At 49.9% G+C, this 15687-nt stretch overlaps 1 protein-coding gene across 1 annotated transcript in view; it reads right to left on the bottom strand.

The window, feature by feature from the left end:
• Positions 1-79: 79 nt before the first annotated feature.
• Fntb (farnesyltransferase, CAAX box, subunit beta) overlaps positions 80-15687 on the bottom strand; it is a 62781-nt gene continuing 47173 nt past the window's right edge. The window contains exons 8-12 of the mRNA XM_050153557.1: positions 12054-12183; positions 9218-9350; positions 6599-6710; positions 5375-5489; positions 80-1410 (exon numbers count right to left, since the gene is read on the bottom strand). Of these exons, the coding sequence (XP_050009514.1) occupies positions 1279-1410; positions 5375-5489; positions 6599-6710; positions 9218-9350; positions 12054-12183 (622 nt within the window). The 3' untranslated portion in view covers positions 80-1278. The remainder of the gene's footprint in view (positions 1411-5374; positions 5490-6598; positions 6711-9217; positions 9351-12053; positions 12184-15687) is intronic.

Below are 15687 nucleotides of genomic sequence, written 5' to 3'. Positions count from 1 at the left end.
CTCACACACACACACACACACAGATATACACATACACATCCAAATTTTTTTCTTAAGAAAAAGAAAAAAAAACAGCATGGAAAATGTTACTCTTTTATTATTTCAAGGAGGTAATACATAGCCCAGTACACCAAAGCAAGAGGGAATCAGAGGCAGCAAATGGTCAGTGGTTTCGGGAAGAGCCTCATGCTGCACCCCCAAGCTCCTGTCTGCCTGCTCACATGAAGGCTGGGACTGTAGCAGTGGATGGCTGGCCGGCGCAGAGGCAGCTCCAGGATTCGGCACACTGGCAGTACTTGCCCTACCGCCCAAGACCACTATCACCACGCAGCCAGCTTGCCTAGCACTGATTCAGGTTCAGTGAGCTTGGAGTGGGCCGAGCAGGGAGAAACCCTGAGTCATCAATTCAGATGAACACCTTAGTAGTGTTAATACCGTGGATGAGAAAAGACAACACTGTTTTGGGGGTGGGTGAGGGAAACGAAGGAATCAAGGAGCCAGGGCTGCAGCACAGCCCGGAGGAGGAAGAGGGCCTCTCCGAGGACATGATGGGGAGAGGCAGGGCTGGGCTCTGGGAGAGGCTGCTTCCTCTGGCACAGAGTTGGCCTAGAGGTTGATTTTCCGATCATAATTGGTTACCTGGGTCTAGTCATCATACCTAGGACAAAACAAGTCTTGTTTACACCAAAGATGGCCTTGGAGAGCTGCCTGGCTCGGTTCTCCCAGGTCGCAGGGAGGAACTCAAGCTAAGTCCCTTCTCCATTCCCAGCCGCTGTCCTTTGCAGATGACTGGGGTGAAGGAGACCAACAGGCGCTGCTGTAGCCCAAGGGTCTTTTCCAGGGAGCTCACGCAGGCCCACAGCCCACCCTGGCATGGCACGGAGCTGACATTTCTACCGAGTGGGTACCATCTGGTGACTGAGAGGTGGTATGCAGGTGGACGTCACAGCACCGGCTGTGGTGCTGAGATACTCACACTCTCCATTTCAGTATGGTGGGCCAGGCTGCTGGCTGCCAGGAGAGGTGGCTTCTTCCCAGCATGCACCGCCCTCCTCCAACCCCACTATGCAGGCTCACAGAGTTTTGGCTTGACAGGTATGAAAATAATTTTTAAAAAAAATCACACCACTGTGTATTCCAAACCCAGAGCTGCTGGCTTTGTTTTGTTTGACAGGCAAGGACAAAGAAACCACAACTCCACAGTGGCCGAGGCTCACATAAGCTACCCAGACGGAGAAACTTTGTCTGATGGGGGAGCTGGGGGAGCCATGCAGTCCTCTAGTCGATGGTCGGATCTGAGGTCAACTTGTCTTCACATTCCTCAAAGCCTGGGACTGGCTTCTGCAGAAAGTGTGTGGTGGCCTGGATCACCTTGTCGGGCCCAATGTTGTAGACGGGGTGAGTGGGCTGCTGCAAAGAGAAGAGACGCGGGTTCGTCACCAGTGACTCTTGGTTGGCTGGAATTCACCCGACGAACTGAGACTAAAGGAGTGTGAGTGATACCCAAATGTGCAAAGACCGGTATCCGCTGGAAACCGGTCACAGTACACACCACAAGGGAACATGGCACAGCCACTTATTAAAGACGCACTTTCAATGACACAGGAAATGCCCGTGCCTAGCTGAAACACACGCTGGAGTTTGTTGGACTTTGGAATGTCCATGTTGACTTTACCTGTTCCATGCAGCACCTCCCACGTTAAGTATGTGTCCACCTCTAAGCTACGTCTCTTGCTCCAAAACCTTTTCTCAAGCATCATAATTTGTTTATTACTAAATTTGTTTTTAGTTAGCAGACAAAATACTAAGTTTGTTACAGCGTTCTCTTGGTTTCATTCTGTTTTTAAGAGGCTGGCTAGCCTAGGCTGGCCTCAGATTTGCTGTGTAAGCTGGGCTTGAACTCGGGATCTTCCTGCTTTCACCTGTGTGCCACAGTGTGCACTACACTGGCCTTCATGGTGACATTTTCGTGTATACTTTATGATTTGTTCTTATTTGCTTCTTGGCCCCCACTCCTGCTGGTTCCCCAACTCTCCCCAAATAGTGGCCCCTTTGGATTTCATGGTACATACATCACACCGCCCTTCTTCCTTCCCTAACATAGAAAGGCCGCATTTTCTCTCATGTGGAGCCCAGATCAAAAGCGCAAGAGGAAAGAAGAGAGGGGTGAGGAACACTCTAACTTTTAACAGCTAAAGTTCGTACATGAACGCGCTGTACGCTGATCATATCCCCCCCCCCCCCCCCCCCCCCCCCCCCCCCCCCCCCCCCCCCCCCCCCCCCCCCCCCCCCCCCCCCCCCCCTCTTAGCACCCCTCCCCCACCCGTTAATCCCCTTGGTCCCCACAGACAACTTGATGTCTAGTTTCATGTCATAGATACGTGCATGTTTGATGTGTCTGCATGCAGCCTAGGACCCACAAAGAGAGAAACCATGGACCTTCCTGAGACTGCTCCATTCACTTGCTGTGTTTCCAGCTGCAACCATCATCCTGCAAACGACATGACTTTATTCTTTATGGAATGAAGGGAGAGCCCATCTTTCTGACAGGATGTCCCCTCCCCATGCTGCAATTACAGGTGCACACACAGCTCCCAGCTCTAAACTCTGAGTGCCGCCATGACACTCGAAAGCTGTAGCTTTTCAAGCACTTTGGATTTAAATGAGCAAAGCACTGCACAAAAGCATCTGGAAGCTCCTTTTCTTTCTTATGGTTTTTGGTTTTTGTTTTGAGACAGGGTTTCTCTATAGCTTTGGAGCCTGTTCTAGAACTAGCTCTTGTCAACCAGGCTGGCCTTGAACTCACAGAGATCCGCCTGCCTCTGCCTCCTGAGTGCTAGAATTAAACATGTGCGCTACCACTGCCTGGCCTGAAAGTTCCTTTCAAAACAAGCTTACAGCTATGACAGAGAGCAGGGGCTGGCCAGCACTGGGCATCCACCAAGACAGCCTTCACTCTTTTTATACTTGGGAGTGTTTCAGCTATTAAAACGGTGACCATCTATCTGTGTTCATAGTTAAGAATAAAGAACACAGTTCTTTCTGAGGGTGAGAGTATCAGGTCATATTTATATTCTTTTACATTATTTTCCTACATCACAGGAAAATTTAAAGTTTGAGCAGGACAGGATTTTAGAGCGGTATTCAGAGCCCTCTGGGAGAGTGAGGAGGAGGAGGATACAGCTGCAGAAGATTTTCGCTTTCTTTATACCCACACGCCCATCCTGTGTGTGGGGAGGGTCAGAAGACAGCATGTGGTCGGTGGAGTTGGTTTTCTCCTATTGTATAGGTTCCAGAGTGAGCTCAGGTTATGAGGCCTGGCAGTGAGCACCCTCACCTACTGCACCATCCTGCCAGCCCCTCATTTATTTAGACAAGGTCTCATGTATCCTAGGCTGGGCTCCATCTAAAAGGACTGCAGCTAAGAATGAGTGAATTTCTGATCTCCTGCCTCCACCTCTCAAGTGCTGGGTGCCACCATGCTTGGTTTATACAGTACAGAGGGACCTAGGGTTTCCTGCGTGCTAGGTGAGCACTCAGCAGCTGAGCTACAGGCCTAGCCCTCCGCCTGTACAAAATCTCCAAGAGACAAAGAGAGGACATTGCAGTGAACACCTTTAACCCTAGCACTAGGGAGATAAGGCAGGTGGATCTCTGTGAGTTCGAGAGTTCTAGGCCTGCCAGCTAGCAGCACTGCAGAGTGAGACCCTGTCTAAAAGTGGGGAGGGGCAGAGGCAGGAAGCCACCCATGGAATTTCATGAGGTCAGTATATTTTAAAACAAATTGAAAAACAGATTATAATAAAAAATTCCTATCAATCTTAAAAACAGTTTTCTATTTATCTACTTGGTGTGTGTGATGCAGGGCACAAACAAGCCATGGCGTTCGGATGGCGGTCAGAAGACAATGTGCAGGAATCAATTCTCCCTTTCCAATGTGGGCTCCAGGGACTGAGCTCAGGTTATCAGCCTTGTGTGGGAACCCACCGAGCCATCCCACTGGCCCTCATGTGTGTCTAAGAAAGATTTGGAGCTGACCTTGACTGAGGGGCTGAGGAGATGGCTCAGCTAGTAAAATACCTACTTTGAAAACACAAGCGACTGAGTTTGATCTCCGGTTCCATGTGAAAAGCCACATGTGGTTGGTGCACTTGACAATCTCAGTACCAGGGAGGCAGACAGGAAGATCCCTGGGGCTTATTGACTGGCTAGCCAGCCTGGCCCAATAGGCAAGACCCCAGTCCCACTGAGGTGCTCAAGTCCAAAAACAAGGTGTACAGCTCCTGAGGAATGACACCTGAGTTTGCCCTCTGGCCTCCCTCTACGTGCACCTGCACACGTGCCCCGCCAGAGGCTGAACCAGGTGTAGCAGATGCAGCCTACCATCCCAACTACTCCAGGAGGCAGGGGCAGGGAAACTGATACACGTTCAAGGCCAGCCTGGTCTACAGTGTGAACTGCTCCAGAGTGGCACAGCGGCACCTGACAAAGAAATGATTTTTCAGCCGGCTGTCCTCTATTTGCACCTCCAGCTTGAAACATTCCCCAGTGCAAACAAAGGAAAGACGCAAAAGCCAGGAGAAAAGGTAAGACTCGGTATTTCTATCTGCTGGAGGCAGAACTTCACAATCTGGGTGGCCGTGACAGGTGGCTCTGTGGACGGTCTCCGCTGCATTTGCTTCTTGGGCTCATGTCTAGGCACAGAGTGTCACCTTCTGCCAGGTTGCTGTAGCATGGGTCATGGCAGGCAGCATCCTGCTCTTTTCTTGTGGAGCTGGGGGCGGAGCTCACGGCTCTTCAGACTCATCTCTGCATGGACCCAAGCCATGAGCTACATGCCTAGCCTCAGACTGCCACCACACGGGGGAGGCATACACACGTGAGGACCCAAGCCATGAGCTACATGCCTAGCCTCAGACTGCCACCACACGGGGGAGGCATACACACCAAGCACCCCCCAGCCATTTGTTGCTGACTCTAGTCCCAGGAAGGTAAATTCCCAGTAACCTTGACTCAGTGACCCCCACCCAAAAATGTACAGCCATGACTATCAACTTGTTCTGATATAATGACTTGCTATTTTGCTTCTGTAATTTGCTTATGCAGATACCCAAAGATTGTTCTGAGTTGCCGTAATCAGTTCGCTTGGCAGAAGGGAACAGGTTTTACTTGTTGCATAGATGAGGAAAGTCTTCCCTTGGTTTTCCTCCTTAAAAGTCCGTCCCCACACCCTTCCTGCATAGCAATCTCCAATGTGGCTCAGAGATCCATCCTGCTAGCAGTTAATCAATGAACTCACTGAATTATAATTGGATTGAGTCTGTGGTCTTTTCCTAGGGTCACACACTCCATACAGAACCCCTGCCTGCCTTACCAGAGCATTTTCAGGCACACCCATGATCACGTCGTGCAGCAAGGCTCCACTTCCGAAATGCTGGGCGATGGATAAGCCACTCAGGCAGTAGCAGGTGTGGTAGAAGTCACGGGACCTGCAAGGACAGACAGCTCTGAGAAGCCCTGTCTCCTCCCTACCACCCTCTCCAGAGGCCTGTCTGTGATGCAGCCCTGCTTTGGACCCTTTCCTCTACAGGGCCAGAGGAAGCATGGCTATTCCCAGCAGTGGGTTTAAAGGTCCCATTTCCCAGCCCTGCTGAACAATGGGGACTCTAGTCTTTTCTTTCTGTTTTGTTTGTCTGTTGGAGGGATGAAGGTGGAACTCTGGGCTTCCCACATGCTAAGTCAGGACACCCTCAGCCATGGGAACTCTCATTTGGTCTTCCCAGCCCTCTGGAAAGGACTCGCCAGTGGTTGTACTAAGTTAATCTATTTCTCTAGAAAAATCACCAAATGTCTAGAATTCGATCACACTCCTCTTGATAATCTGCTGGGCAAGCCTTTCCCTGAGCAGCAGCAGTGGTGGTGGCAGCGGTGTTTGTATGCCCAGCATAAGCGAACATCTCAGGTTCTAGCTGCCTTCTTTATTTACTCTCCCATACACAATACACCACATCGCATTTGGTCATTTAATCTACGCTAGCACGGTTGCTGGATGACAGTCTGTTAACAGCACTCACTAGCTCCAGAGGCCACTCTACTTTGCTGTCCTATCTTGCACAGGACGACCCCAGAACGACATACATGCTAGGCAGATCCGCCACCACTCATCTCTCTCTCCGTCCACAGCCTGTTCTAGTTAATGGGCTTAACAAGAAAAACACAACGACATAGTAAAGGAAGCTGGGCATGGTGATATAGGCCTTTCATCCCAGAGACAGAGGCAGGTGGTGAATCTCTTGAGTTCAAGGCCAGCCTGGTCTACAGAATGAGTTCCAGTACAGCGTGGGCTATACAGAGAAACCCCATCTCAAAAAAGAAAAAGAAAAAAGAAAAAAAACTAGCGAAGGAAAGCTACCAAGCCAGCAATCCATTTGCCTCTCTGGGGGACCAGGAAGGTGATATGAGCTGAGGGGCCAGAAGTGAAGGCTCGGTGGCACTGGAGGGGCTGCCTAAACCCTAGCACTTTCCCTGAACAATGACAGGGATGCCCCAGGCTGATGGGCCAGGCGGCATATTCCCACATTCCCAAGAAGACACTCACTTGCCGGGCTTGTCCAGCAGGCCCCCCGCTGGGCACTGGCAGCACATCAGAATGTACTCCTGCAGGGCCTGCTGATGGAACATCCAGTGGCTCATGCTGAGGGCAGGGTCACCTGGTGAAGGACAGAGGACCCGAAAGGACATCAGTGGTTAGTCTCACCCATTCATTCTTGGTACACCGGCTAGCTTCATCACACAGCCCTCTCCTGAACACGGATGCAGTATACCAGCCAGCATGGATGTAGTGGTCCCCATCTCCAGCAGTGGTCAGTGTGTCCTGAGGACATGCCCGCTAGTCCTGTGGACTCTTGAGCAGCTAAGGAACACTTACTGGGGGTAACGGCCAAATTGCTCACTCTGACTTTTCTAATCTTGAACTAAATCCATCTCGAAAAGGAGATCCCAGACTTGCCCAGGACTGGGACGTTTGTCCCTGAAGGAACTACTGCTGACAGGTCCGCCCCACAGACAGCACAGGCAAAAGCAACCAGCATGCTGGGAGCTGAGTTAAAGTTATCCTGGGTTTTGATTTTCTTTTCATTTCTTTCAATGCTGGCGAATGAATCTAGCACCTTGTGCAGGCTAGGCAAGCACTCCATCCCTGGGCTACATCCCTAGCCCTGGGCACCTTCATTCTCAAGTTCAGCCAATACAGTGAGAGAATATGTGAGTCACACGGTTACCTAGCAGGGAAGGAGCGCACCACCCTGGTTCTTCTGCATTCCCCTATATAGTTACAATTATAATTCCATAACCATATGTTTTTCATGTAACACGTAAGCACACACTTCTATTCTGCTACATCATCTCCATAACCATCACTGCAAATAGCGGCGAAACATCTCATTTAAGCAGGTGTACAAGGTAATCGAGAAAAGGAACAGTCATAAAATCTCATAGATACAGGTATATAAATCCTAGGGTGGGTATAAAAACCTCTGGGTAAAATTTACAAAAGTCTAATGTGAACACAAACAGTGAAGGAAGAGAATGTAAGCTCACACACTCTAGGCGATTTCTCTACCACTGAGACATACTCTCAGCTGCAAATATATGCATTTATTTTATTTTATGTGTCTGGGTGTTTTGCCTACATGTATGTCATGTATGTATGTGTACCATGTGCACGCCTGGTGCCTGGGGCCCTCGAAGGCAGAAGGCATCAGACCCCCTGGAACTGGAGTTACAGATGGCTGTGAGCCACCATGTAGGTGCTGGGAATGAATGAACTCAGGTCCTCGGGAAGAGCAGCCAGTGCTCCTAACCACCGAGTCATCTCTCCAAGCCATTGCTCAGGGACCAGCAGCCGTCTCTGCCTGGGGCCCACTGTCTGCTGCCACATGGCCCGCCACCACCGCTCTGGGACCGGCAGCCATTTCTGTCTGGGACTGGCTGGTCCCAGAGCCCGCTGCTTGCCACCACATGGCCCGCTACCACAGCATTTCTGCTGCCTACTGCCGAGGGGATCTTGCAGCATTTTTTAAAAAAGAACAACACCTACAACTCAACAGCTCCAGGGAGATTAAGGAACTAAAGCATAGGGCTCAGAGAGTCACCGCCAAAGCTTAGGTGTAGGAGGTAAAAAGCCTCATCTTTTACATTTGAGCAACTAGTCACCGGGCTGAGTCCACAGGAAAGTCTCACTCTGGGCCAAGGGATCTCCAGGCTGGAACAGATTGGCAGCCAGCAGGGTGGCTATGACCCCCCCTCCCACCTGTGTGCCCAGTTCTCACAGGCAAGAATGAACATGGAATCAGACGGCATCAAGAGAGAGGGCGGTCAGAGGCTCCGCTTGATGCTCTTGCCTGCCCTGCGGATTTCTCTAGCCTAGCTGCTCAGGGAAGCACTGTCTAGGTCAGCTCACTGACTTGAAAATGAAACACTTCTAGGGCTGGATTGCAGCTCGGTGGTTACAATTCCCAGTTCTGCCAAACAAAACAGTGGCATTCATAAAACATGGTTTTTCAAACAAACACAGAGCATTCTATTTATTTACTTTGCGGGGGAGGGGATACATGTGGAGGTTGCACAACCTGCGGGAGTAGCTCTCTGTTTCCACCATGTGGGTCCCTGGGATGGAACTCAGGTCATCAGACTTGCCAGCAGGCGCCTCTACCACCGGGCTGTTTCACCCGCTCAAATAAAACATTTCTAATGGTGACGCGCACTCCGCCAGATGTGCCGAGTCTTTTCTCACAGGTCCTGGTTCTCTGACCTTTTCTAACTGCCTTCCCGATTACCATTTCGACTACGTGCACAGAGGGTTTTTCATGCGGACACGACCAAACACAGCTCTGCCATGGAAGCTATGGCCTCATGCCAGGCTGAGATGGCAGCCCCAGTCACTATGGGCCCTGAGACAGAGCGGGGACGCTCCCTTCAGACAACAGGGAGTGGCACAAAGGGGGTTCATTCTGCCTCGGGGAGGCCGGGCAGCAGCGGGTGATCTGAAACCATGGGAACTGGATCCTATTCTGCATACACAGCCGCTAGACAGGAGGCTCCCTCCATAGCAGCTCTCAAGATCCCAGGCAGACAGAACTTCCTTCACCTTCTCTAAACAGCACCGGGTCAGGAAGTGAGCAGGGAGACGGTCTAGCTCCAGGAAGTGTAGGCTCACCTTGAGCGTGCAGGGCTCGGTGCAGCAGGGGCAGAAGCCCTGCCTGCCAGAAGGAGTAGCAGCCGTCCACCAGCTTGTTGCAGCGGCCCTGAAATCCTCCTTCAAATCGCATCTGCCGACTCGTCACCCATTGCTGAGAGAGACCAGAGGGAAGGCGGGTGTAAACCAGAGATACAGCAACCCGGGCCAGTCGGCAGAACAGTCTGGAGCTCCAGCTTCCCTCCCCTCTTCCCCCACAGCCATTTTGAAGCAACCACTGCCCGGAGAGGCGAAAGGTTTCACGGTTACATTTTTGTACACACACACACACACACACACACACACACACACACACACACACACGTGTTACTCTTTGTCTCCTTCACTGCCATTTCCCATTACCCTCCCAGGCTGGTTCTCTTCCTCTCCCCAAACAGACATCCTTCCACGTTCATGTCACACACATCCCAATGCCCTCTCTTGTTCCCACTACCCCAACAGCCATCCTTGCTTAGGTCCAAATGGAGGCCAATGCGGAGTGGAGAAGCCGTGGTGGTGTGGGAGGCCAGCAAAGGTCTCTTAAACACAGCCGGGGGCAGAAAACTGTCTCTTCTTATCGTGGCTCAGGGGAGCAGTTCCAAACAGAGGGGAATGTTGGGCTGATCGCAGGCGATGACTTCAAGCTAGTCCTGTCTCACCTGGACCCTGAGGACATTCACTCCGGAACAGGGCTGAAGGTAGAAGCCATTGATCCTAATCAATGATCCTAATTACCAAATGATAACTCCCTGGTCTAGCCTGGGGAACCAGGTTAGGTGACAGAAGGAAAATCTTATTGTGAAGCTACACGCTGGCCCGTGTTACCCAGAGGCTACAAATGATACCACTACTTCTGGCTTATCGCCACATTTCTTGAACACACTTCATCAAGATAGCCTTGAAGGCTGAGCAGAGCCGACTGGCTGGGCAGATACGATGCTCTCTTCCCTCCCAGCCCGAGGCCTCAGAGCTGCCCCACTGTGAAAGGGAACCGTGTGTTATGCCCAGTGCCTGGAGTACTCCTAGACTGAGCTCAGGCATGGAGGCCCAAGGGACTCTTTAGAGAGAAGTCTGGACTGCCCGTGACTACAATGGAGTTTCCATTCTATCCCTCCCCGGTCACGGCAGCACAAGTCAGTCTCGGATTCTTAAAAGGACAAAGGCCTGTGGCTTTAGACAGCAACACCTCCCTAGTCAGCCTAAAATGAACCCTGTGCTTCAGGGACTGCCATTTAACAGCAGTGGGCTAAGCATTCAGAAGGAAAGGGAGGGGGACACTCTATGCTTTTACTAAACCCACAATGTGAGTGGATTCAAGCCAGGCTAACTGCTTTTGTTCCAGTGCCTAAAGCCATGGGCTGGTTCCACTTCCCTTGGCTGTCAAAAGCCCTTAGATAATATAGGTGTTGGTCTCTCTCTCTCCCTGTTTGTTGTTGTTGTTTTTTCAGATAGGGTTTCTCTTTGTAGCCCTGGGTGTCCTGGAACTGCTCTGTAGACCAGGCTGGCCTCAGACTCAGAGATCCACCTGCTTTTGCCTCCTGGTGTTGGGACTAGTGGCGTGCGCCTCCACCACCACCACCTCTGCTGGCTCGGGTGTTGCTATTTATAGCTAAGGGAGGGAAGAGGGGTGTCTCTGGGAAAGGGAGAACTTACATTTGGGGAGTACCTCCTATCTACAAGGCTGTTTATGTATGTTCTCTCCTGTAACTCTCAAAGAATACGGATTATTATTTCTACCTTCCAGAAGGAAACGCGACAAAGCAGCTAGAGCAGATTACACAAATGGCCCAGGAGTTCTAGGCTGAGAAGCAGAGGCAGGGTCCAAGCCTACAGTATTGTCATTATAACTTAGGCATTCACTACTCTAGTCCTCATTTTTGCCTACAACATGGGACTTTACATTTCATCTCTTGGTAGTGATCAGATTTGAAAAAGTATCTACAAAGCTGGTCATCCGGTATCGATTTTCCAGAACCTTCATCGAGTATGCCGTGTGAGAGGCTTTCTTTCACAATGAGGTCTAAATGCTGCTTGTTACACCACAAAATATAAAAGCAGCTCTTTAAAGGGCTCACAATGGCTCAACAATGAGGGCCTAGCATCTGTTCGCAGAGAGAGCTGAATGTCAGTTGTAGCTGGTTTGCTTTGATGATGGCCAGGGGAACACATGCTCCCTAACAGACAAAGAGAATACATTCTCTCTGTGTGTTCTAGGCTTCCCTTAAGCTGACTGGTTTCTGAACACTGGCCAAGAGCTTGGGTCTAAAAGAGATGTTCAGACCTCCTGATAGCAACCCCACCCCCACCTTCCCACCACCTCATTCCCACTCTGCCTGGAGAACTCGCTGGAATGCAGATACAAAATTTTCACAGGCGATAAATCTTTGACCCTAAAATGTTTCAAAGCTCTTCTCATAGTTTCTTTTCTTAGGAGATTGTAAGACAGCTGGTAATACTGAATCCGCAGGGCCATAGCTATTTTTCTTGGGTATTGGGAAGGTACTCTGGTTCATTCCAGGTGGCCGGAGGACATACGACCACTCAGGGTCTGTGCAGAAACCTCTAAGCAGCCAGAGGGAGAGGTAGGAGAAGGGAGCCAGCCCAGAGCAGCTGTTTGCTCCTTCAGCAGACTCGCATCTGTGCCGAGCACCAACAACCGCACCTGAGCCTTCGTCCTGGGACTGGGAGTCTGTGCGCTCAAGGCACAGACTAGACTCTGCTCTGCAGCCCTCCCCATCACAGACCTCTCCATGGTCCCAGATCAGGCTCCCATCACCAAACCTGGGCTTGGGGAGAGGAGGGCACAACAGCGACTTACTAGCAAGCTCTTCAGGTTCAAAGAGCGTTCCTTCTTGAGGATGACCAGCGCAGCCAAGCCACAGAAGGTGTAGCCGCCGTGGGCTTCCATCCCTGGCACCCCACCGATGCCACCTTCCCAGTTCTGGCACCTAGGAGAGGGGAGAAGCAAGACTATGGCAAGTGCACATAGGAGGACAAGCGTCATCTCTGTATTCTGGGTGGCCGAGAGTGAGCTTGCTCTGATCATCATGGATAGAAATACACTGATTTATTAACTTGCATGAATGTATGTATGTTATATATGTATGTATGTATGTATGTGTGTGTGTGTGTGTGCGCATGTGTATGCACATGCGTGTGGAGACCAGAAGTCAGCTTTGGGTGTTGTTCCGCAGGATAGTTGCCGACTTTGTTTTTTGAGAGTCTCTCACTGGAACCTGGGGATCATATTTTTGGCTAGGATGTCTTGACCAATGAATTCTAGGGATCTCCTAACTCCACCTCCCCAGTGCTGGGACACAAGCATGTGCCCCAATGTCTGGCTTTTCACATGGGCACTGGGGATTGGATTCAGGGCCTCATGCTGTACAGGAATCACTTTGTGTGCCGAACTATCTCCCTGGCCCCCTCTTCCTAGAAAACAAAGCCAGAAGCCTTGGAAATTTAGAAACTGTCCACTTGTATAAGAAATGTAGTAGCACAGGTTAATATGCATTGGAGAACATCACAAAGTCCTATACGTAGAAGAATCAACAAGTTAAAATAAAATCGAGCTGGGCTGTGGGTGGCGCACACCTTTAATCCCAGCACTCAGGAGGCAGGTAGATCTACAGAGTGAGTTCCAGGACAGCTGGTTTGGGTTACCTTGAGTACCAGGTCTATTAGTGAACACGTTTGCTTTTATCTAGCTTCCTGTATATAGCAAGTTCAAAGTCAGGTTGGGCTGCATGAGATTCTGTCTTACACACACACACACACACTGGACTGAATACCAAAGCCCAATAAAATGAAAGAGGATATAAAAGGTATAAATAGCCAGGGTAAAGAGAGTAAGAAAGTCATGGTGTTGGCAGTGCACTCCTTTAATCCCAGCACTCGGGAGACAGAGGCAAGCAGAGCTCCATGAGTTGAGTCTGGTCTACAGAGCAAGTTTTAGGACAGCCCAGGCTACACAGAGAAACCCTGTCCCAAAAAAAGAAAGAAAGAAAGAAAGAAAGAAAGAAAGAAAGAAAGAAAGAAAGAAAGAAAGAAAGGGCAAAAAGCAAGTAAGCAGGAGAGAACATTAAGCACAAAGGCTATCAACAACAAAATCCTAAAAGCTGGATGATAGGCGATATGGGCTAAGAGTACATAAACAGCTGGTTAGAGAAGCCTTCCTCAGTCCTGGGGCAGTGGTGGAGAATCAGCAGCAGCCAAGAGCAAGACCATGTTTGATTACCATGGTGCTTTGAATAAGAATGGCACCCATGGGCTCATCATATATTTGAAGCCTGGTGACCAGGGGTGGACTATTTGAGAAGGATTAGGAGGTGTGGCCTTGTTGGAGGAGGTGTGGCCTTGTTGGAGGAGGTGTGTCACTGGGGGCGGGCTTTAAGGTTCTGAAAGCCCATGCCAGGCCCAGTCTCTGTCTCTCTCCATTTCTACCTCTCTAAAATCCACAGTTCCACCAGTAAGTGAGGGGGCGGTGAATCCCAGCTTCTGTGGCACAGCAGAATGCAGGAGGGGTCAGTGGGGCCAGCACCCAGCACAAACACCTCACCTTCCCTGACTAGGCATTCATACAGCTGCCTGCAAGCTTCACATCCTAACAGGGATTCAGAAGCTCATGAACAGAGTCGTACAGATACCGATATATGAAAACTCCCTGGAGGACAGCGTGGTCTTAACTCACTTTTACGTACATGACTTCTCATCAGCCCGTTAGTACTGAACTCAATACAAACAGAGTAGCTAAGGCCTAGATATGTGTGCAAATCTCTGATATGAAAGAGAGCCCCTTGCTCCACAAAGCAAAGAGGAGGAGACAACGCTGGACACAGAAGAAAACTGCTTAATGTTGCATCTTATCTTTACTTCTTAAAGATTCATTTATTGTTAGCGTATGGGTGTTTTGCCTGCATGTATGTTTGTGCACCATGTGCAGTGCCCATAGAGGCCAGAAAATGGCATGAGATCCCCTGAAACTGGAATTATAGAAGGATGTGAACTGCTATATTGGGAGCTGAACCCAGCTCCTCTGAAAGAGCAGCCAGTGCTCCTAACTGTTGAGCCATCTCTGTAGTCCTTAAAGTTGTATCTTAGATAACATCGTGTGAAGAAAGTTACAAGGATGAAAGAGCCGAACATCTGAGAATATAAAAAATTAGTACGGGAGATGGGGACTGAACTCTGGAAAATTAAAAATAAGATTAGGGAAGGAGGAGAAGGTAAATAGTAAGGGAATCTCTGGGAAAATACAAGAAAACGTTAGGAGATAGAAAACAGGCCCTCAATGAGCTTAATAAAAACAATTGGGCCGACCAGCCACAGGAGGCTCGGAATGCCCAGAGAAGCCTGCTTCCTCAGTTAACGGTGGTGAATGAGAACACACACAGCTGATCAAGGTGCTGAGAACGAGGGATGCCTAGCACTCATCCTTTGACAGGACCCTGACACCACTCCCTCTACAGCTCAGAGAACATCTGAGGGGGTTGAGAAGAATCTAGGGGCTGTGGGACGCTGTCTGTCTGGCAGGGACCTGCAGCCACTGCAGTCATGATCTCACGGCACCCGTGGTCGCTGGTCTATCAATGGTTCCTCCTGGATAGGGGAGGGGCTCACAGGACCCTACGCCCCCCACCTGATGAATTCTGGGGGAGGGGCAGCCATGGTCTTGAGTTGTGTATCCACTGAGGAGCCCAGCAGGCTCTAGTGGATAGCTCCAAAGCCACGGTTACACAGACAACCCTGGGTAAACTCACTGAGTCACAAAACAGAACAGAAAGACATGCACGTGGGGAGGGGACTTGGAGAGAGGGTGGGAAACTGGTGGGAGGGAGACAAGGCAGGATGGGGGTAATGGTAACCAGGACGCACTATGCACATATACAAAATTGCCTAAGAATAAATTTGATAAAATATCGTTAAAAATGACACCAGGTGGTGGTGACACACACCTTTAATCCCAGCACTCGGGAGGCAGAGGCAGGCGGATCTCTGTGCTTGAGGCCAGCCTGGTCTACAAAGTGAGTTCCAGGACAGCCAGGCAAAAACCCTGTAACAAACAAACAAAAAAAAAAATCTTTATAAATGAGGTTAATACTACTAACTGGATACTGTAAAAGGAGCAAGCTGAGTATGCTGACATATGCCTACAATCCCAGCCCTTGGGAGACTGAGGCAAGAGGAGCAGAGGTGCTAACAGTCAGATTTGGGCTCACAGTGAGGCCCTGTTTCAAAAAATAAAAATAAAGGAAAAGTTGCCAAAGAAATACCGCAACACAATTTCTTGGTCCGAAATCTGTGTGCTTCCAAACGCACTGTGGTTACCATCACAGGCAAACTCACTTGAATCCTGTGTGTTCTAGATTTATATACAATTTAACATCCCATCAATTGCCACAAACAAATATGTCTGAGGCTGAAAGGTAGTAATAAACAGTAAAACTGCTTCA

Source organism: Alexandromys fortis, unplaced genomic scaffold (assembly GCF_014885135.2).
Source record: "Alexandromys fortis isolate MF-2015 unplaced genomic scaffold, M_Fortis_MF-2015_v1.1 scaffold_82, whole genome shotgun sequence".
In the NCBI taxonomy this organism is placed as follows: Eukaryota; Metazoa; Chordata; class Mammalia; order Rodentia; family Cricetidae; genus Alexandromys; species Alexandromys fortis.
The sequence above is the reverse complement of the archived record's forward strand: the minus strand, read 5'-3'. Positions and strand labels throughout refer to the sequence as shown.